Raw genomic sequence first — 20,966 nt, 5'->3', positions numbered from 1 at the left:
TGAGAAGAATTATATCATAATATTCATAAGTAAACCTCATAAATGACCAAAATATGACGGCAAACTTTCACACTTTTGGTTCAATGTAGATTAAAAGAATAAAAAATTACAAATGAGTTTTGGCACAATTTCCAAGGGTGAGTGTTTGTTTGTGTGTTTAAAATGTGTGTGTTTGTGTGTGTTTAAAATGTGTGTGTTTGAGTGTGTTTGTGTGTGTTTAAAATGTGTGTGTTTGTGTGTGTTTAACTTTCTCATAAAATGAAAACCATGAGAGATAATTCAGGTCAAAACAATGAAACTTAAATCTTTCCCTTAATAAAAACAAAACAAATATATCGATGAAAAGACGCATTTTGCTAAACGACAAAATAAATGCATTTTACATGTTTGTAAACATATTTAAACCAATTTATTGACTTAAATCTTTGACTGTCTTGGTCAGGTTTGTCCTGTAAAACCAAGTTAGAGGCTCGTAGTTAGCTTCTTCAAACAGTAACAACCGGCTGCAGTAACTTTAGAAACCAGATGTGTGGCGAGTTAACAACGTATTTCTGCATTAAGTGAAAGTTCATTTCCGATAAAGAACTAAATTTTTGTCTCCAGATTCTGAAATTAAAGCAATAACATAACTTTGGCCCCCGACAGGTCTGCTACTGAGAAATGTTTTTATTTATTTTATTTACTTTACGATAAAAGTTTGGTTTTGTCTCCACCCTCTAAAATAGGATCACTTCTGCCCCCTAGAGGTCTGCTACAGAGGAACACCTGAACGGCTCTGAACGCTGTGTTGGCTGCCAGGCTAAAGAAGAGCGCTTCCTGCTGCTGGGACGGGAAGAGTCGGCAGATGTTTGTGATACAGGCACAGTAACGATGGGTCGTCAGTCTTTAGTCCCGGAGGAGGGACTCGCAGCGTGGAGGACAAGGAGGCGCAGGAGAAAAGGCACTTGTGAAAGATACTGGGAGCTGCAGCCGGATGCTGGAGTTACAAGATGTCCGCTCATCTTCAGGCAAACATGGTCAGGGTGATCCACTGCAGAACAGAGGTAAAGTCACAGGTCAGTATCATCAGCAGGGGTTTCAGAACAATATAGATGCAGTAGGAGATCTGAGGGGGTACTGAAGCCTAAAGGGCTTGACCGCCCCCTGGTGGCTGCCTGCAGTACACAAGTTTCCCCTGATTACAGCCACATGACGGGACCCCGGATATCATCATACCCGAGCCCGGTCCAGACTCCACTGGACGACTGTTGGCCATACCTGGTAGAAGTTGAGGGTTATTTGTCCGTCTGCGTCTGTGTCCAAGGTCTTAAAGGTTTCTACAGAGACAGAGACAAAGATCAGCACCTTTAACTGCCATCCGATTCTTTAAGCCGTGTTCTGTCTTTCGTGCGAACACGTTAGGAACCTGCAGGGACGTAGCTATGCTGTGTGTTTGTTATGGACCCGCTCGTGGTCCTGTATGAGGTCGGTTGTTGTGGGACTCACTGAACATGGTCTCCAGTCGGACCAGACAAGTGACAAAGTTGTCAAAGTCCACAGCCATGTCGGCCTCGGTGTAGCGCAGGATGATCAGCTGGAACAGGTGGTTGGTCAACTTGAACCCTTGAAATCAGTCCAAAAAGGTCAGACTCTTGTGTTTTCCTTTCTTTTTCTCATATTGACATAAAAAGGTTGTAAAGGTCAAATAAATATTGACATGTAAAAGTACCTGCGGATTCCAGAGCCATCCTCATCTCATACGAGCTCATGGTGCCCGACTTGTCCAAGTCGAACTGCCTGAATATGGTCTGACACAAACAAGAGGAGGAAGTGGAGAGAAACCAACCAACACGCAGTGAGACAGAGGAAAACAAGAACATGAAAAACAAGTCCTCTGGCCACACGAGGCTGACGCAGGAACCACGAAGCAGAATCCATCCTGTTCAATCTCACCAGGTAGCGTTTAACCTTCTCCCAGAGGACGTGGAACTCCGTCAGGCCCAGTTTCCCGCTGCCGTCCGTCTGATCCGACAAGTTAAGAAAAAACACAACTGCGACTTTCTGGGCTTAAGTTTTAGTTCTATAGTATTTTTAAGGTCAACAACACGTCAACATCAAGGAATCGTGAGGTGAGAGGGCGAAGCGAGGATACGTCCATGAGGTTGATCATGCTGCGACACGCTTCTTTGGTGAAGCCGTCCGTCTTCAGGTCTTTATCTGATGGAGGACAAAGACAGACACAAAGAGGAAAAGCTCATTTAACACCTGAGTCTTCAGCCCTGTCCGTGTGTCCGTCGGCAGGATGACACACAAACTACTGAACTTGGTGGGAGGACGCGGGGAAAGAGAGGACCCTGCAGATTTTGGCAGATCCAGGATCTTTCTTTAACATCTTTTAGGACATTTTCACCAACAAAATCAGACGTTAAGGGAACTGATATTTGTGCAGATCTCGATAAAAAGCTCCAGTAAATGTAAACGTGGTTTTATGGGGCGTCGGCTTCTTTCAGCCGTCATATGGTCATACATAGAGCTGGAAACCTGCATTTTGAGATAATGTGGATTTAGGGAAATCTACAGTTTACATGTATCTTCAATATTTACAGAACACATTCGGTGCAGAATTGAACTGTTGGCGCGGGAGTTTCATTCCAGTTTGCCGCCTACGTCCCTGCACAGAAACCTAGTAGCAGGATGCGAGAGGCCGAGAGACAACACATTGACTTCTAGCTGGGATGTGGACAAAGGGTCCGATCCAGAGGGCGACAGGTCGCTGCTGTGGTCAGTTTCCTGATGTTCGGAGTAAAACACGGGATTCCACAGTCAGCTGGGATTTCTGCTCACGTTTGCTGATGATCCTGTTGAGGATGGTCTGCAGCTCCGTCAGGCTGATCTCCATGTCCTGTCGGCACAAACAGAGAAACGCTAAATACGACCTGATATGACTCCAACCACGCCTGCACCTCCGGCGGCCTGAGAACTCACCGGCCCCGCCAGCTGCCTGAACAGATTCTTGAAGGCGGCGTCGATCTGGCTCTCATCCAGCTCAATCTGAAACACGGAAGAGACACATGCATGTTTCTGTCCACGCAGCAGTGCAGGTCCTGTGTGGTTCAAACTGTCGTCTCACCTCTGTGGGCAGCTCCGCCTCCACCTTGTCGTCAAGCTCCCTGACGTGGAAAGAGAGAAAACTTCTTACTGGATTGATTCTTCATTTTCTATCTATTTGTATGTTTTAATAATTTTCATCCCAAAAGGTGGGATTCCTTTACAGAGGAGCTACTTGTATTTGTATTTATTTTTTTTAACATGCAGGACAAATCAATAATTAATCAAATCTTCAACGTGTCAGCAGTGTGGATTAAAAGAGGTTAAAGATAAAATCTGATTAGTGACAGAATTTGAATTTCTCACTCGGAGGCAGCCGGCTTCTCAGAGAAAACTCGGAGGACGAAGTCGGCCTCTTTGTTGGGATCGTACGTGGAGGGGACGATGATGTACTCGCCCGCCGGCAGCCGCAGCCGCGAGCTGACCTCCCTCAGGTTGATGAAGAGCTCGGAGCGAGCGCTGGAGCCGTGGGTGAGGAAGAAGTCCCGCTTCAGATGGACCCCGGACCTGCCCGCGAACTGGGGACGGAGTTTGTCTGTTAGTCAATAAAGTTTTTTTACAGCTTTTGGTCGACGGCAGCTCCACCTCCAACTTGATGCTCATTTTAATGTTGTAAATCGGATTAAATCGTTTGTTTAGAAGTGTGAGAGTAGAAAAGCTCGTACCTCATCTGGAACCTGTGGAGAAAACAGAAATATGAGATTAATAAATATTAATCATGTGATAAGCAACATCAAAATAAACCAGATTTTCATCAGTTACAGTCGAATAAAACTACAGTAACTTTTTCCTTCTTGTGTTTTGCATGAGCTCGACGGCTCCTCACCTCGTACAGAGCGAACCCGATGGTCTCCATGTCTTTGCCTTCTCGCCGTTTCTTCCTGCGGTCCTTTTGCATGAGGGCCACCAGGAAGCTGCACTCTGATTGGCCGGGGGCGTCCGGGTGCTGCAGCGCGATCTTGAACTGAGGGTTGAGCCAGAAAGTGGCTGCAGACAGGATGTGAGAACGTGGTGTTGAGAGGTGGAGGCGCAAGAATTACTTTAATATCAACATAGACTCAAACAAGTGGAGGGGTCGTCGCTAAGATCGTCTCGTACCTGGGAAGTTCCTGCAGCCCCCTGCTGTGCTGCCTCGCCTCCACTCCCCCTGGTAGAGCGAGGAGCTCCACTTCTTCAGCTGGCTGTTCTGCAGGGCGTCGGCCGTTATGTTACAGATCTCCAGGCGGCTGAACTCGCGCAGGAAGTCGCTGAACGACATCCTGGGAGATGGAAACAGGAGAAGAAGTTAGAACGATGTTACACGATTATTCATCTGGAAAAAACCCCACAGAACAAACATTAATCCTGTAATAGGTCAAACCTGGAGAACAGGATGTAAGAGAACAAGATCTGAAGAATCACAGACAGCTGATAACACTGGAATTTCTTTTCAGCGTCTAAAGGTGAATAAAAACCTGCTCTCGGAAACAGGCGAACTCTGACTCACCAGAACTCCCCGTCCTCGCTTTGGTTCTGTAGCCGACCTCTGACGGAGCGATCCACGCCGTCCCACTCTCTGGAGCTGGAGACACACAGACCGGACGGAGCAAATAGTTCAGGACACTTCCTCTCGACGTTACACCGACTGTGTCTTTTAAATCGTGTCTCAAAGACGCTTCAAACACGTTTCCTCTGCCGTTTGTTCAAGTGTGTTTCTAGTGAGTTGGGTTTTGATTCGATATTTGATTCTTTTCACCGAGATTTATTTACTGGACAAATCATAATGGTCAGTGTTAATGTTACATATTCTTTAACTTCTTTATCAACTTAATAAACATCTCACATACACACACTGACATCAGACACACACAGACACACTAAACAGGGAATCTTGTGTGTGTGACTCAAAGTGTATTTAAAATGTAAATCACAAGATGAAGAGACGTTTGCTTTGTAACTTCTCACATGACACGTTTCCTTCTTTTTTAAAACCTCATTGTTTCACAACACATAAGTATATATTAATATAAGTATAATTTAATATATAATGAATATTTCCTGAGTGACGTGTGGTGAAGTCTCACTTGTCGCTCCAGGCCCCGGTCCACTCCACCTCCCCCCAGGGGTTCCTGATGCGGACCAGCTTGGTCATGTTTCCTCTGTACACCACCTGTCAGGAGGAGAAACAACCAACTGATGAGTGTGTGTGTGTGTGTGTGTGTGTGTGTGTGTGTGTGTGTGTGTGTGTGTGTGTGTGTCTGCTTAACTCTCGCCTGTCACATGGGGTCAGTGGGTTTCACACAGGTCGTGTGTACGTAGCGTGTGTACGGAGCGTGTGTACGTAGCGTGTGTACGTAGCGTGTGTACGTAGCGTGTGTACGTAGCGTGTGTACATAGCGTGTGTTGAATTGTTACAGTAAAACACACCATAATAAAAGTCAGAAACAAGCACTTACATCAAACCAGGATGATTTACAATGAGGAACAAGTGTTTCTTTGTTTCTTGTGTTATGAAGGTTTGACAAAGTTAAAAGCCAGACCCCCCCCCCCCCATCCATGTTGACATTGTTTTGTTTGACTTGTGTAACTCAGAGAAACTGTCTCGCTTGGGACTGGATCAGACTTCGTGCTGGCTGATGGTCGTCTGATCCACGTCACTCCTCCTCACCTCGTCCACTGCGGTCACAGAGTAGGCGTGTCCCTTCACCAGCTTCTTGAAGGTGACGGCCTCCATGTCTCGTGTGCTGGTGATCTGAGGCACAGAGAGAAGCACCAGGTCAGCGAGGTCGACAGAGAAACTTGAAAACTGTAGCCGTGACGGGATGAGCGACGCCGTCACCGTGGTAACCAGGCTCAGACATTAGATCACACAGAGTGAGAAATCCATCGTGTGTGTGTGTGATGTCATGACAGCATAACGTGGGACATGTGACTCACATACGTCCCATCACTCATCTTAGTGTTTGTACTATTAGCACTGAAACTGAGACAGGAAGTGGTTAACCACCACATGAGGGCGCCGGTGCTCAATAGAAAGTGCAGTGTTGCTTAAAGTCCAATATTCATTCTGCTCCAGCTCCTGAGGGACATTTCTGTCCCTTTAGCTGTTGAATGTGTCACAACTGTGTGTGTCTGCTGTTGTCCCCACTGTGAAGACGCGCTCATACAAAAGGAACAATCCCTGATGTGTGATTCCCCGTTTTGCTCGGGTTGGAGGATGCGTGCACGGTACTGACGTCAATGGAGCAGCCCAGCAGTGACCCGCGCTCGATGGCCCGTTTGATGATGCTGTAGAGGTCAGACGGCGCCTTCGCGAGATCGAACATCTCCGTCACGCCGCCGGTGAAGTCCTCAAACCCCTCCGACGTGCTGCCGCCCGACAGAGCTTCATAACAGCCGTTCAGCCTGAGACAGAAGAGGAACGAGTGCCGAGGGACAGATTGTTAATCGGGGTTCAAGAATAAAAGTTACAGATGTAGGAGCAGCAACAAGTCGCAGCCCGTCGGCTGGGCGCTCTTACTTGGCGTAGGCCTTCTCCAGCAGCGCGCTCCAGAACTCCGTCCCCTCCACTGAGTGGACGAACAGCAGCTTCCCGTCCTTCACCGGCAGCCGGTCGTCGATCACCACCTCCACCCACTCGCCAAACTGCCAGAACTGCACCAGACGGAGAAACACATCCACGTTACAAGTCAGCGTCAATGTCGTTCTGATACCACTGAAGTTTCAAAATAAAAGGGGTTCATTATGCAGAAAGGCACAAGTTATATTACTCAATATTCTGATCATTGTTACTGAATCTATAATCAGCTGAACTATACTGAGGTGGAGCTTGATTCAGCTACGCCATATTCTGTTTATACATGAATCTATAAGCTATGCATTATATTATATAAACTCATAATATATGATTGATGTCAAATCTTTTTCTGAAGAGTTTAAAGTTTATTTATGAGGCACGTTTAAAACAACTGTGCTGAACAGGGTTAAGATATGAACATAAGAGAACATATATATATATATATATATATATATATATAAAGTTTGCAGGTTTCCAGCTGGTCTGGGACTGAAGCCAGTGAGAAGAAGCTTTAATCGTTTCCTTGGTCTGAGCGGTTCTGGTGTGAAGCCGCTCAGGACGTCCAGAAGCATCAGGCTGCAGGAGCACGTCATTCCTTCTGCTCCTGTGTTTCCTAAACTCAATACAGAGGCTGAGCGTTACACTCCCTCCGGGTGTCTCTTTGAAATATTTGTCAAACCGGTCCCGCGAGTAAGTCCTTGGTTTACGAGGTGAAGTAACTATCGTTCATTTTCCGTTTCTTCGTCCGGCGACTCCCCCGAAGAACCAGGAGCTCAAACAATGAGAGGATTGAATGAGGGCGTCAGCTGCTTTCAGAGGAGATTAAAAGATGAAGTTCACTGAATCGCTGCTGGAACTTTCCCACGACTGCCACACGCGCTGTTGGCCAGCAGGGGGCAGAAGAGACTAATGCAACACAAGAGGAGATGCATGAAAAAGAAGGTGTGTTAGTGTGTGTGTGTGTGTGTGTGTGTGTTAGTGTAGTTGTGGTTATCCTACATTTGTGTATATGTATTTAAAACACTAGATCAACAAGTTAACAAGTCAGGATTGTTATTGTCTGAATTAAAATTTAATTTGTGCAGTTGATTTCAATCATCATTTTAGTTTTGATTATATACTGGGAGTCTAGGGCTCCATTTTTCTATGGTTTATGGTTCTGGCCACTGGATCCAGTTAGGACACGTCGGGCAGGATGTGAAACCAGCCGCAGGCAGGGAACGTCAAAATAAGAGCGAGAAGCACAGTGAAATATTCCCTTTTCAAAGTAATTAGATTTGTTAGAGGAGAGGAAGACGGGGGAGGAAGTGGCAGGACAATCGTGTGTGTGTGTGTGTGTGTGTGTGTGTGTGTGTGTGTGTGTGTGTGTGTGTGTGTGTGTGTGTGTGTGTGTGGTTCTAATGAGTGGAATTAGTGCCAGTGTGTGTGTGTGTGTGTGTGTGTGTGTGTGTGTGTGTGTGTGTGTGTGTGTGTGTGTGTGTGTGTGTGTTTTTGTGTTGTGTGTACAGCAGGAAGATGGATCACTCTACACACCCTGCAGATCCACCTCTGGGAGGAGCGGTGTCACAATGAAGCCGATGAGGGACAACACAAACCACCCCCCCCACAAACACATAAAGAGGCCCACTCACTCGCCTGTGGCCTAAATGCTGCCACACAACTTGATTTGTCTCTTTCAGTCTGACGCTGTCGAGTCTTCCTCTTACAGCAAGTGACACCAACTCTCCGAGGGAAATGAAACGTTACCACATCTGTGTCCGGACTTGCAGACTCAAATCTTGAGAAATTATTTTTCTCCACACAACTGAAAACACGTTAAAGACTCATGTGCTATAATAAGAACAGCAGAAAAAGGATTCTGCCCCAGTTCTTTTCTGATTTGCTGTTTTTATAATTTATTCTTCTTTGTCTGACGCCCTTGTTTGTTCACACAGCTTTCCTCTTCCTCTCCTTCTTCTTTCTCATTTCTTTTTGAATCAATCACCAGTACGCCCCTGCCAGCACATAATTACATTTTGGGATGACTCATCCAGGTCTGAGGAATTCGTCCAGAGGCTGAGAGGATCCAGAGCGATACAAAGGAAAACCCCTGGAAGAGTCAGTGCAGTGAACAGAAAAGGGAACAGCAGAAAGTGGAAACATGCTCGGGCAAAGAATAACGAGACAAAAAAACCTGTGTACATGCAACAGAGAAAGAGGACGAAGAAACTAGGTCAACTCTGGACCGACTGGAAGCTGCCATGTGTGCACGAGCCGTTTAGCTTGTGTGCATAGACATTAAACACAGGCATGCAGCTTCAAGCCTCCAGAGCAAATCCAATTCCTATGTCCACTCACATGTGTGTGTGTGTGCATGAGAGTGTGCGTGTGCATGAGAGTGTGCATGAGAGTGTGCGTGTGCATGAGAGTGTGCGTGTTTATGTATTTGCATATTGTGAATGGCTGTATTCAACAATATAAAAAAATGAACAGTGTCTCTGGAAATAATCAGTGAAAAACAAGCCTTGGTTTCTCTGTAACTGAGTCACCAGCCCCAGCAGTGTGTGTGTGTGTGTGTGTGTGTGTGTGTGTGTGTGTGTGTGTGTGTGTGTGTGTGTGTGTGTGATGGTATTTATTGACTCTTTGATAGATGAGTCTCTTTCAGCAGAGAAACCCTGACGATGAAAGATGGATGGATTTCCCAAATATCCTTGAGTGTGCATGTGTGTGTGCGTTTGCGCGCGCGTGTGTGTGTGTGTGTGTGTGTGTGTGTGTGTGTGTGTGTGTGTGTGTGTGTGTGTGTGTGTGTGTGTGTGTGCAAACGTATGTGGCCGACAGCAGTTTGATTTGTCAGTCTGCTCATTTCTGGTGTAATGTGTTCGTTCTCCACTGCACGTTGGTTCCCATGCATGTAACATGCAGCTCTGATGTGTGAGCACTTCACTGGTCTCCCTGTCTCACTCTCTGTCTCACTCTCTGTCTCTGTCTCACTCTCTGTCTCACTCTCTCTCTGTCTCACTCTCTGTCTCACTCTCTCTCTGTCTCACTCTCTGTCTCACTCTCTGTCTCTGTCTCTGTCTCACTCTCTGTCTCACTCTCTCTCTGTCTCACTCTCTGTCTCTGTCTCTGTCTCACTCTCTCTCTGTCTCTGTCTCACTCTCTGTCTCACTCTCTCTCTGTCTCACTCTCTGTCTCTGTCTCACTCTCTGTCTCACTCTCTGTCTCACTCTCTGTCTCTGTCTCACTCTCTCTCTCTGTCTCACTCTCTGTCTCGCTGTCTGTCTCGCTCTCTGTCTCCCTCTCCCTCTCTGTGTCCCTGTCTCACTCTCTGTCTCACTCTCTGTCTCTGTCTCACTCTCTGTCTCGCTCTCTGTCTCTGTCTCCCTCTCTGTCTCCCTCTCTGTCTCTGTCTCCCTCTCTGTCTCCCTCTCTGTCTCTCTCTGTCTCTGTCTCCCTCTCTGTCTCCCTCTCTGTCTCTGTCTCTGTCTCCCTCTCCCTCTCTGTCTCTGTCTCCCTCTCTGTCTCCCTCTCTGTCTCACTCTCTGTCTCTGTCTCTGTCTCCCTCTCCCTCTCTGTCTCCCTCTCTGTCTCACTCTCTGTCTCCCTCTCTGTCTCTGTCTCCCTCTCTGTCTCCCTCTCTGTCTCCGTCTCCCTCTCTGTCTCTGTCTCACTCTCTGTCTCCCTCTCTGTCTCACTCTCTGTCTCCCTCTCTGTCTCTGTCTCTGTCTCCCTCTCTGTCTCTGTCTCACTCTCCGTGTCCCTGTCTCACTCTCTGTCTCCCTCTCTGTCTCCCTCTCTGTCTCTGTCTCGCTCTCTGTCTCTGTCTCTGCCTCGCTCTCTGTCTCCCTCTCTGTGTCCCTGTCTCCCTCTCTGTCTCTCTCTGTCTCTGTCTCCCTCTCTGTCTCCCTCTCTGTCTCACTCTCTGTCTCTGTCTCACTCTCCCTCTCTGTCTCACTCTCCGTGTCCCTGTCTCCCTCTCTGTCTCCCTCTCTGTCTGTCTCGCTCTCTGTCTCTGTCTCGCTCTCTGCCTCGCTCTCTGTCTCCCTCTCTGTGTCCCTGTCTCCCTCTCTGTCTCTCTCTGTCTCTCTCTGTCTCCCTCTCTGTCTCCCTCTCTGTCTCACTCTCTTTCTCTCTGTCTCCCTCTCTGTCTCTCTCTCTGTCTCCCTCTCTGTCTCTGTCTCTCTCTCTGTCTCCCTCTCTGTCTCCCTCTCTGTCTCCCTCTCTGTCTCTGTCTCGCTCTCTGTCTCTTGGCGGGCTGACAGTGGCAGAGCTGACTCAGCTCAAACTGCTCCGTGACCAAGCAAATTGAGACGGTGGAAAAATCTTTCATCGGCTTCTCACTCATAAAAGGTTGAAAACAATCAAAAGAAATGTAGTAATTGTCGGAGAGGAGAGGAGGAGGAGAGGAGGAGAGGAGGAGAGGAGGAGGACACTCGGTGTAATCTGCTCTCTCTCTTCTCTGCAGCTGTTCTGGCAGATTCCTCATGTTACGAAACAGGAGAGAAACACTGCAGCATAACGAGCTTCACAGATCCACCAGTGGTTTGTGTGTGTAAAGTGAGTTCAGCTGACAAGGCTCCACACTGAGACTCAGAGAATCCACTGAAGGAACTGGATGTGTGTGTCTCAAGTTTTATAATCATATCTCATATGGGCTTGGAGAGCGTTTCCACTCAGGCCCTCCCAGGTGGTTTACTGACTGACGGGTGTGGATCTTATCTCTGATGACTCACTGGGGTTCGTCCAATGAAAAGCTCAGGATGTTTCATCCACATTCTTGCTGGGAAACTCCGGTGAGAGAAAGAATGAAGGAAACTCTTCACGACTCAACTGAGCAACAAAGGTCACATTGAGGCTACGGATTATTTTCACAATCAAATCATTCAACAAACAGTTTTCTGTGAATATACGACACATAATAAAGTTAAATTCAGAATGAAGACAAACACCCATCATAACTTGTGACAAGCTCCAGGGCTCACGGTGATAAAACAGCTCCTCTCTCCACCAAGCAGTCTCCTATGGAACCACATGTAAATCCACTAGATCCGGATTCTGAGCCAATAGGATCAGGGAGATTCACCATGCATCTCAGAAAACTCTACATTTGCTCTGGCAGCTGAATGTGAATCGTGTGTTGCTGCAGCAGATCAGATGTGATGTGTTCATGTGAAGAACAGGAAGTTGTGCTGCTGTCACCTGGAAGTGAAAGATGCCGGCGTATCCCTGCTGGAAGCCCTGACCGTGAGGAACCACTCGGTGGAGGAGGGAGTTGTTTAAGGTCAGCGAGGCGATGGCAGCCAGCAGCCAGCAGTCGCCTGTGGAACACACACACTCAGGTTTATTCTCCTGGATCAGCCCTGAAGGCCAGAAGCCTCTCGCTCAGCCCGACCACGGTGCGTCAGGACCTCAGCAGGTTGTTGATGTGAAGCAGGTGTGACACCGATCCTGCAGATCCAAGTCTAATTCATTCATTCCTCCCACATAAAAGTGAAATGCACTTGGAGGCTGATCGGTAAACACTGGAATTCACCTTTTAACAGCTCGGTGACGACAAGAGCCAGGAACCATGTTTGAACAAGCTTCGCCCTCTGGGAAAATGGGAGAGGCAGTTATTTCTGGACTTGAGGGGCTGTAACTACCAACCCTCCCCGAGAAGCCGCTGATAAGAACCTCGCTGTGGATTTAAGGCACAATAATCGTGATTCAATTATTACTTGGTTTGTCTGTTAGCCGACAACCTTCAGCGACAGGTCTACTTTCGCTCGACTTCTACTCTCTGGTTTCTTTGTGGGAGCGGCTGGTGGTGGCTTCATGCGTCGATGCTTTTAAAAGACTACAGTACCCAACAGTCCACATCACACTCATAGATATCAGTCCGCTACTTTAGACATTTCTACGAAAGTCTAAAGTCTCCATAAATGCAAGTTAATGATACTCAGTAGCATTGTGTGTCTATTAAAATAATCAGGGTCTTATATTGTCATATAAACCCTGATATCAGCTGATAAGCCCTCAGCACTGATAAGATTCGACTGTTCAACAAAGCGACGCATGATGTTATCCTGCTCCAACAGTTTTTAGGGGTTTGTTGTTTTGCAATGCAGCTGTTCCTGAGGGAGGAGTGGGGGGGGGCGCGTCCTTGTTTACAGATGTGAGGCTGAGAAACAGAACATGAATTATAGATGCAGGAAACATCTCAGGAAACAAACTGTTACTGCTGCGGCTGGATTGACTGTTAACTCGACTCTGTTCACGTCGTTTCCTCCTGATTCACTTTGAGTCCTCGGTGCTGCTCCTGCTTCACAACAGCAGCAGTCACCGTTGGGCTGATGCTGTGGTCACCAGCCTCTTGGAGCCCAAGATCACTTTTTAATTCCAAACCTAAGCCGAGATCTACCATTACATTACATTACATTTCATTGAGGTGACACTTTTATCCAGAGCGACTCACAGTCAGTGCATCAACCATGAGGAACAAACCAGAACAACAAGAATCAAGAAAGTACCATTTCTTCAAGAAAGACAAACTACAAAGTTCTATAAGTAAGTGACATGTAAGTGCTACTAAATTGTTATTTTATCCATGGTATAGTTGGAAGAGAAGTGTCTTCAGTCTGGAGGAAGATGTGTGGACTTCCTGTCCTGATGTCCATGTGGAGCTGGTTCCACATGGACATCAGGACAGGAAGTCCTGATGTCCATGTGGAGCTGGTTCCACGTTTAGGAGCCAGGACAGGAAACAGTCGTGATGTTGTTGATATCTTCCAACAAACCCACTCAGGGTCATACTTATTATTTTTCTGTTAAAGGCTGAATGTACAAGAAATAAATATACACAAAGAGAGGCAGTTGTGCAAATTTTTCTATTCATTGCACAATATTCAAATTAATATCAATTCATATTTACAATGGACAATATGTAGCTTCTCAGTTCCACATCATGTTCTGCAGAGGAGCTGCTCCTGCAGCACAATGTTTTACATTTAGGCTTTGATTTGAATGTGGCCAAAAATATGATAATTTCCTTGTATGAAAGAAGTCCCTTGTACTCAGATAAATACCAGTACTACACAGTATGAAGCCGAGCAGCTTCCGCTCCAGCAAATATTTAACAATAAAAAACCCTTTTGAAACAAGGGAATGGATTCCATCAACAGAAACGCTCGAGTGCTTTTATTTTGAAAAGGCATACAGAAAGTGTTGCAACCATTTGTTTGTGACATAAATTCATCAGATAAACATTAAAAATCAGATAAGATCATTTTCTCTTTTTATTCTGCTGTGAACCACCATGTGTATCTGTTTATGACACAAATGTATTTACATCACTTCCCGAACCCGTTTCAAAGTAAAAGCACTCCAGCGTTTCACCTTCTGAATCCACTCATTTGTTCCAACGGGACTTTGATTGTTATCCACAGACCGGAAGATGCTCGTCCTCAGACCGGACATTTAGTTTAGGACATGAACCAACTAGTCAGATCCTTTAATTAGAAGGAACACAGAGTTCTTTGCCTCCTGCTTCATCACTGTCCCACTACAAGTGTCACAGTGAGACTGACCCGGCTGTAAAACATCCATAAAGATGTGACGGCCCTCAGCAGGGAGGATTCAGCATCAACATCTGGAAATACCCAAGTAATGGTGACAATCCGCCCAATCGTTGACCATCTACCTGGTAAGAATGAACAAATCACCTACTGGTCATGTGTTATTTGTTCTCTTACACCTCAACCTGCGACTATGAACCTGTGGCAGCGCGGTAACAGTCGACCTTGTATTCTTCAAGGTCACGTTGCTCTGAGAGGGAAGATTTACTTATTCATGTCTTACATCCAGACCTCATCGGCTAAAAGAGAGATTACAACCAGCAACCTTCCAGTTGATTGCCTGTTTCTCCCGCTGACCGCCGGCGTCCCTCCCTCGTCAAGCTGTTAGCAGTTTATAACTCGGGTATTTCTCTCGTCTAACAGCTGAATCATGCAGCAGTGAATCTGGGGATCTCTCCCAGCGGGACTCACCCAGAGCTCCCTGACAGATGTCTGTGCGAGTCGCTCCGTCTACGATGAACTCGGGCCGCTTGCAGAACTCCTGTCGACAGGAACATGAACAAAAGAGGAAAATCAGGGCTTTGCTCGCCTTAGGACACATTTTCTCACACTGTGTTGATTATAGAGTAAAGGACGGATCCCATAGAAATGAATCCTGACTCAAGTAGGTGAGAGTACGAGTCAGAAGGATTTAGAAAACATAACACACAGGAACACACTGTAAAAGATCATCTAAAGTAAATGTATGTAGGATGCAGTTGGTCATGTTATAATATTAATTAAAAGAAAAACTCTATCAACTTTAGTTTTATCTCTGTGTGTCCAGTATAGTGACTGGTACAAGTACAAGTACAAGTACAAGTGGTAACTTGAGGCCCGACTAGTTTGTTTTCTGCAGGATGACACAAAAACCACCGAACAGATTTACATGGAATATGGTGGAAGGAAGGGGCCAAGACAGAATGCAATACATTTTGGTGCAGATCTGGAACAAAGGAGCAGATACGATAATTATTCTTCCACTTTCTTTAACATTGCTCTGAGTGTGTGTCTTGTCGGAGGTACATGTTCTGCTGAGTTCTATTCAAATTCAAAATGTGTTATTAAAAGTGAGAAAACAAGATAGTTTGGCTTTAGAAACTGTATTTATTGTGTAAAGCTAAAACACATTTCATTTTCATCGGGATCAATGAATTATTCTCTGATGAATCCAGGAGAATGTAGAAAGACGCCCTGTCTTTGAATGTTAAGGAACATTCCTGGATCAGCCCCTTGGTCCAGAATGGAAGTTTCTTTTTTGGACCATGACTCATTCTTCATTATTCATTTTCATGGAAATGCGTTCAGTAGTTTTTACACAATCCTGCTGACAAACAAACATCCTCCTGTTTCAGTTTCCCTTCTTTAAAAAGCTCAGCGCTGAAATGAACGACAGATGATCTCCAGCTAATGTAGAAGGAAAACAAAGCTGCATTCTAGTGTTTCTTCTTCACGTCCCCCCCCCCCTTCATGAGCCATCTTCTACTCAGCATGTTGAGCGTGAGAAACCACACATGAAGCTATAAAAAGAAATACTCTTCCTCCTCGTGCCCCAGAAGCACGCACACACACACAGCTGCACACAAACCATGACACACACACACACACACACACACACACGGCTGAACTCACACAACTTAAATTCTCTTTTCCAGGGTCACACTGAGCACAGATTTTTTGTTGAAACGAGAACACGAACACCACGAACCCTCTTATGCAGCGTAAATATTACAGATCCTGCGGTGCAGGCGTGAGGGCTCATGCATTATGAAACATCAGACTTTGGAGAGACGAGACCCGGGAAGCATTAGAGCTGACACACACACACAGGACACACACATGTTCACACACTCTACACACTCAGAGTGAAGCGGAGAGAGGAGCTAAGAGGCTGCAGTCACGTAGAGGATCACGACCCCTGCGAGCTCTTAAAGATCACGATGCGTCTCGCTGCACTTCCACAGGAAGCAGTGACCCGTCACGGTATGTGTAAATCGCACAGTGATGGGTGTGTGTTGAGATAACACCTAATGAAGAGAGGCCCGCTTTGTTCTGTGGTGTCATGATGAGGAGAAATGTGTGGTTCACCTCCTGAGACACGAGCAGGAGCCAACACAGCTCCGCTTAAAACCAACTCATCCAATCACACCTGACAGAACGTTGAGTTGCCAAGCAACAGATAAAAGTAATAAAAAGCCTAAAGCAACAGACTGGGTCCTCTCCTGAAGTCACCAGTCAATGTCTGATGGGTTTCATCAGGTCGTAGAAACTTAGTCTCTGTGTTATCTTCAGAACTTTAAACCAAACTCTTCAAGTTAAAGGTTCATACGTGCTTTGTTTTACAGGATCTCATTTCCTACAGATTTTATTAGAACTGACAAAAGGACACTTGTGTTTTTACGTCTTCCTGGTTGATTACTTGATGGCCCCCTGGTGAATGGCTACAGTATAGGTCATAAATCCTCCATGTTAGCAGATGGGACATTGCTATAAAGATTAAGAATTTGAAGAAAGGAAAATGAAGACAATGTGAATCAAGTCAGATCAATTTCAGAGCTTCTGTCGGATGCTGGAGTTTTCCAACTGTACTTGAACACACCGACTAGCAGAGCATCTGTATAATTAAAACACAGAGAATGCAACTTTGACTAATTCAGACTAAATTATAATTTTATATTGTTTTAAGAGCTAAAAAGTGTTCTTTGCAAAGACGTGTTTAACTTTAAGTCTCTATCAAGTATGCGATTTGTTTTTGCAGATACGTATTTAATATATTCAATACGATATTCAACATTAAGAAACAAGGAAAGTGTAGGTGCGTATTTACAGGATCAACAGAGGACTCAAGTTTTAGATTTGAAATGATATTTTGGAGGTTTGAAAGCACAGTTCCTCTGGAGGTGGACGCCACTAGTTTGGTAAAGGACTGAGATTAAATGAAAGAAACTCAAAAGTCAAACTTAATAATAATAATAACCCAGCTAAGATCCGTCCTCTCACCGTGGGTCTCATCCAGCGGACTCCTTGGGTCTTGGAGGATTTCGGGCCGAGCTCGTCGAATCCCAGGGACGACGAGGCGCAGGCGAACAGGTTGTCCTCGAACAGCCTCCGACTCTGCAGGGACTGGGCTCTCAGAGACTCGTAATCCTGACCCAGAAACTTCACCGCGTTGTCGTTCTGCCCCAGACCTTCATCCCGATCCCACTGGCTCCTCAGCCTGGCGGCCATGCCCGTGGCGGTGTAGATGCGCTCCTCCACCATCCTGACTGCGTGGAGTTTACAGCGGAGGGTTGGCTGATTCGTACACGTGCGGAGCTACGATGTCAGGATGTGTCAGTAATTAATGAGGCACGAGCTTTTACATGAAGCACTCTGACGGCACTGATGCAAATGTGATATAAGAAGGTTTCAAAGCTCAATCATAAATCAGAATTTAAAATCAGTAGCCATTAAGAAGCTATTAAATATTGACAGGAACAGGCTGCTGCTTGGTACCTGTGGTTCTGCTGCTGGAAGCTTCGTGTGGTGTAGAGACTCAAACTACAGGAGCGTTACAAGCCGGGGGGGCGATCCGGTTCTGATCCACTGCTGCAACACTTTTTTGTTAGAGTTTTTGTCCAGATGCCCGACATCGGCAGGAGTGAAGAGTGCGAGTCCTTCCTGGTCCTGCTGCCGGTAAAGCCTAAAAGAAAAGAAGTTAAACATCAGAACAACACACACACATGCTAGCAAAGGGATTAGCTACAATCTGAAACCTGTGTTCTCTCCAACGACCAGCAGAGGGCGACTCCGCCGGTTGCAAAACGAGGTCTATGGGAAAATGGAGTTTATGGTCCCATATATTAGAGACGGAGAATATCGTCCTCATGCTCCAGCTTGAAGTCTGTAAATAAAACCTGACGGAGACTCTGGCTTCACAAACCAATGAGTGACGTCACAGTCGGTTGCCACATGCATGTGTGCACAGACTCTATCAGACATTAAAGTCAATGTTTAATCAGACAGGTCCATTGAGGAAGTGCTGGATGGTGAGTGCATGTGTATGTGCACGTGCATGTGTATGTGCATGTGTATTTACAGTGAGTGTAACAGGGGGGTGAGGCTGTGACTCCTGATGCACAGTGAAGAGCACGAGGCCCAGAACAAGCAAAAGCTCTCTCCGGCTGGAATCAAACCCAGGAAGGAGTAAACCGTCATTAGAGCCACCGCAGCTCGTGACAGAACTGGAGCGTCAGAGAGCTCATCTCGGTTTGTGTCTCTATTCTTAACATCTGTCCCTTTATTCTCTTTACCCCGTCACGATGTCCACCACCTCACCTCCCCGCTATCTGAACTGAGCAGCCTTCCTGTTGCGAGACCCGCCCGTCAGTCACAGCAGGAGCTGGACGGAGTCCGTTGGCACAGAGCGCTCAGCGGAGTTACACTTTCCTCTGCTCGCTGGGAACCACACCCATTACAAATGTCCCCATGAGTCACAGAACTGAGCAGATTTCAACCTCTGTTGTTTTACACAGGGTAGATATTTGTCCTTCTTGTGAGAAACTGTGGAAACTTTTACTACAAACTACACAAGTCACATTTAAACCTGATGAAACCCACATTTTGCACAACAAACCTGAATCCCTGAACAAAGAGAGTTCGATCTGTTTCTGGGTTCTTAGACTTTCTATCAGAAAGCAAACCCACATACTGACACACTGCTCTGCAGGATCTTCAGCTTCTTCAAGCTTCTGCAGACCAACGAGGCTTCACTGTCGTCCACACCTCAGTGAAACATCCAAACCATTTGGTGGTTTCATCTCTGCTGCGTGTTATCGGGGCTCAAACCCAACGTGAGTTCAATCTGCTCACAATGAATATTTCATCTCCCCTCACATATGAAATTCACTTGCACCCCCCCCCACCCGCTTCCTGTCCCCTCACACACCCGTAGATCTCCTCCACCTCAGCGCCTGACATGTACGAGTAACGACAGGCAGCAGACGACGCTGTAAGGAGAAGCCCCCCCGACCAGCAGCTACAGTCCAACAACACAGGGCTGACTGAGAAAACCAGTAAATACTCAGCACGCTGCAGGGGCTGATTCCCACAGACGGAGCTCAGCTGCACCACAACATACTGACTTTGGGCTTTTGCATTGAAAGAACTCCAAAGGCATCAAAACGATATTTCCACCCTCACAGGCCGTGTAACGAACTGCCGCCATGTGCCCAACGCGCCCGCAGTCCTCTGTATCGAGCCTTTACCTCGGGAGGAATGAGGTAGCAAACACATTATGTTATTATTAGCTGTTATTATGCAATGTGAAAGAAGATATGGGTCATGCAGCTAAAAGAAGAAACACATACAGATGGCTGTAGACTGACGGAGATAAGGAAGAGCGCAGGGGTCGCATGAGTTTACCAGAACACAAGAAACAACACGGAAACCGGCGCCAGAACGATTTCTGGCGTCTGATGTCATGACTGCTTTTCTGCTGATGTGTGTCTAGAGCGGCTCTCGACTCACGACGCTTAAATACACGTGGATTGTTATCCAAGCAACGCCTGAGGGTGCTGAGGTCCAGTGTTGTGCTGCGGGCGGGCGTCCTCGGGGGATTTGTGCAGGGTTCACATTCCAGACACTGTGACATGAAATATCCAGAGTGTCTTTGCTCTGAAGCCACAGAGGAAATAGAGCAGCAGAGAAACCAGAGACGCTCGGTGTCGGCAGAGGAATGCTGACTATCAGAGAGATTGAATCAAAGCGGGGGATGAAACCAGACTCTACATGTAAGAAATTCATTTTGAAGCACATGCTTATCAAAACTGGAGGGCTTATCCATGTTTGTGTTCCCCCTAATATATTCTCATCTACCGTCAAAAATCCACATCGTTCGGGCTCCAGTCACGCAAGTTCATGTTACACGACTGATCGCAGTTTTTTAAAAAGCAATCAAAGAACTTTTTGCTGAAATTACATTGACAATTTCCACGTTTTTCGTTGCCTGACTGGTTTTTACGCACAGAGTTTACGTTACACGACACATTGCAGTTGTTTTTTACGTTCACACAAACTTGAAGCTCACATCTTAAAGAAACAACACATTTTTTAGATTTGTCACACCTTGGATTTGACAGCAGATACACATATATAGAGAGAGAGATATACATATATATATATATATATCTCCTCCTGCATATGGACACCTGTCCCCTGATCCCCATCAGTCGAGCTGTAGTAAACCTGTGAGGACACATGGTCCTCAGAGGCCTGTGGCCCTGCTGGTGGGTGTGGCCCCCCCCCCAGGAAGGGACAACATCCAGCTGTTAAACTCTGTGGAGCAGCTGGACGACACGTTCCTCAAACATCTGTGTTCGACGGGCGGAGGAAACGACGCGATCACAAGCTACATTTTGCGGAAATAAAAACCGAGATACTTTCAGGCAGATTTTCTTATTTTACGCAAAAATTGAGCCAGACTGTTTTTACGCGCAGAATTTCCGTGTCACGACAGATTTTCTTTACGAACTTGAAGCTCAGCGCTTAGAAACAGAAAAGTTGGGTCCAGCTGGTCGAACACGGGGTTCGGATCGGTCGCGTCTCGCAGAAGTGAACGTGAGAGTTGGTATTTACCTCAGGCAGCGAGTCTCCTTCAGACAATCCACTTCACATTACAGGACTCACTGGTTCTGCTTCCATGTTGAGAGAGGCACCACCCCCCCCCCACTCCCTCCCCCTCTCTCTCTCTCCCTCCCTCCCTCAGCTGCTGC

At 46.4% G+C, this 20,966-nt stretch overlaps 1 protein-coding gene across 2 annotated transcripts; it reads right to left on the bottom strand.

The window, feature by feature from the left end:
• Positions 1-241: 241 nt before the first annotated feature.
• LOC117779099 (calpain-1 catalytic subunit-like) lies at positions 242-20,911 on the bottom strand. Of its 2 annotated transcripts, none has more exons than XM_034614973.1 (23): positions 20,830-20,911; positions 17,710-17,896; positions 17,215-17,529; positions 14,647-14,716; positions 11,822-11,940; positions 6,587-6,720; positions 6,303-6,471; positions 5,735-5,818; positions 5,151-5,236; positions 4,574-4,648; positions 4,186-4,346; positions 3,914-4,074; positions 3,753-3,764; positions 3,394-3,605; positions 3,110-3,149; positions 2,965-3,030; positions 2,824-2,881; positions 2,132-2,196; positions 1,933-2,001; positions 1,709-1,787; positions 1,486-1,602; positions 1,258-1,316; positions 242-1,030 (listed from the first exon to the last, which is right to left on the bottom strand). In XM_034614973.1, exons 3-23 carry the CDS (start codon positions 17,473-17,475, stop codon positions 1,004-1,006), a joined length of 2,124 nt encoding a protein of 707 aa, XP_034470864.1. In that variant the 5' UTR covers positions 17,476-17,529; positions 17,710-17,896; positions 20,830-20,911; the 3' UTR covers positions 242-1,003. The 2 variants fall into 2 exon arrangements, with proteins under 2 accessions (XP_034470864.1, XP_034470863.1); XM_034614972.1 differs by having other exon boundaries at positions 248-1,030; positions 17,215-17,505.
• Between the last annotated feature and the right edge of the window lie 55 nt (positions 20,912-20,966).

The sequence above is a fragment of the Hippoglossus hippoglossus genome, chromosome 18, assembly GCF_009819705.1.
Source record: "Hippoglossus hippoglossus isolate fHipHip1 chromosome 18, fHipHip1.pri, whole genome shotgun sequence".
NCBI lineage: Eukaryota > Metazoa > Chordata > Actinopteri > Pleuronectiformes > Pleuronectidae > Hippoglossus > Hippoglossus hippoglossus.
The sequence above is the reverse complement of the archived record's forward strand: the minus strand, read 5'-3'. Positions and strand labels throughout refer to the sequence as shown.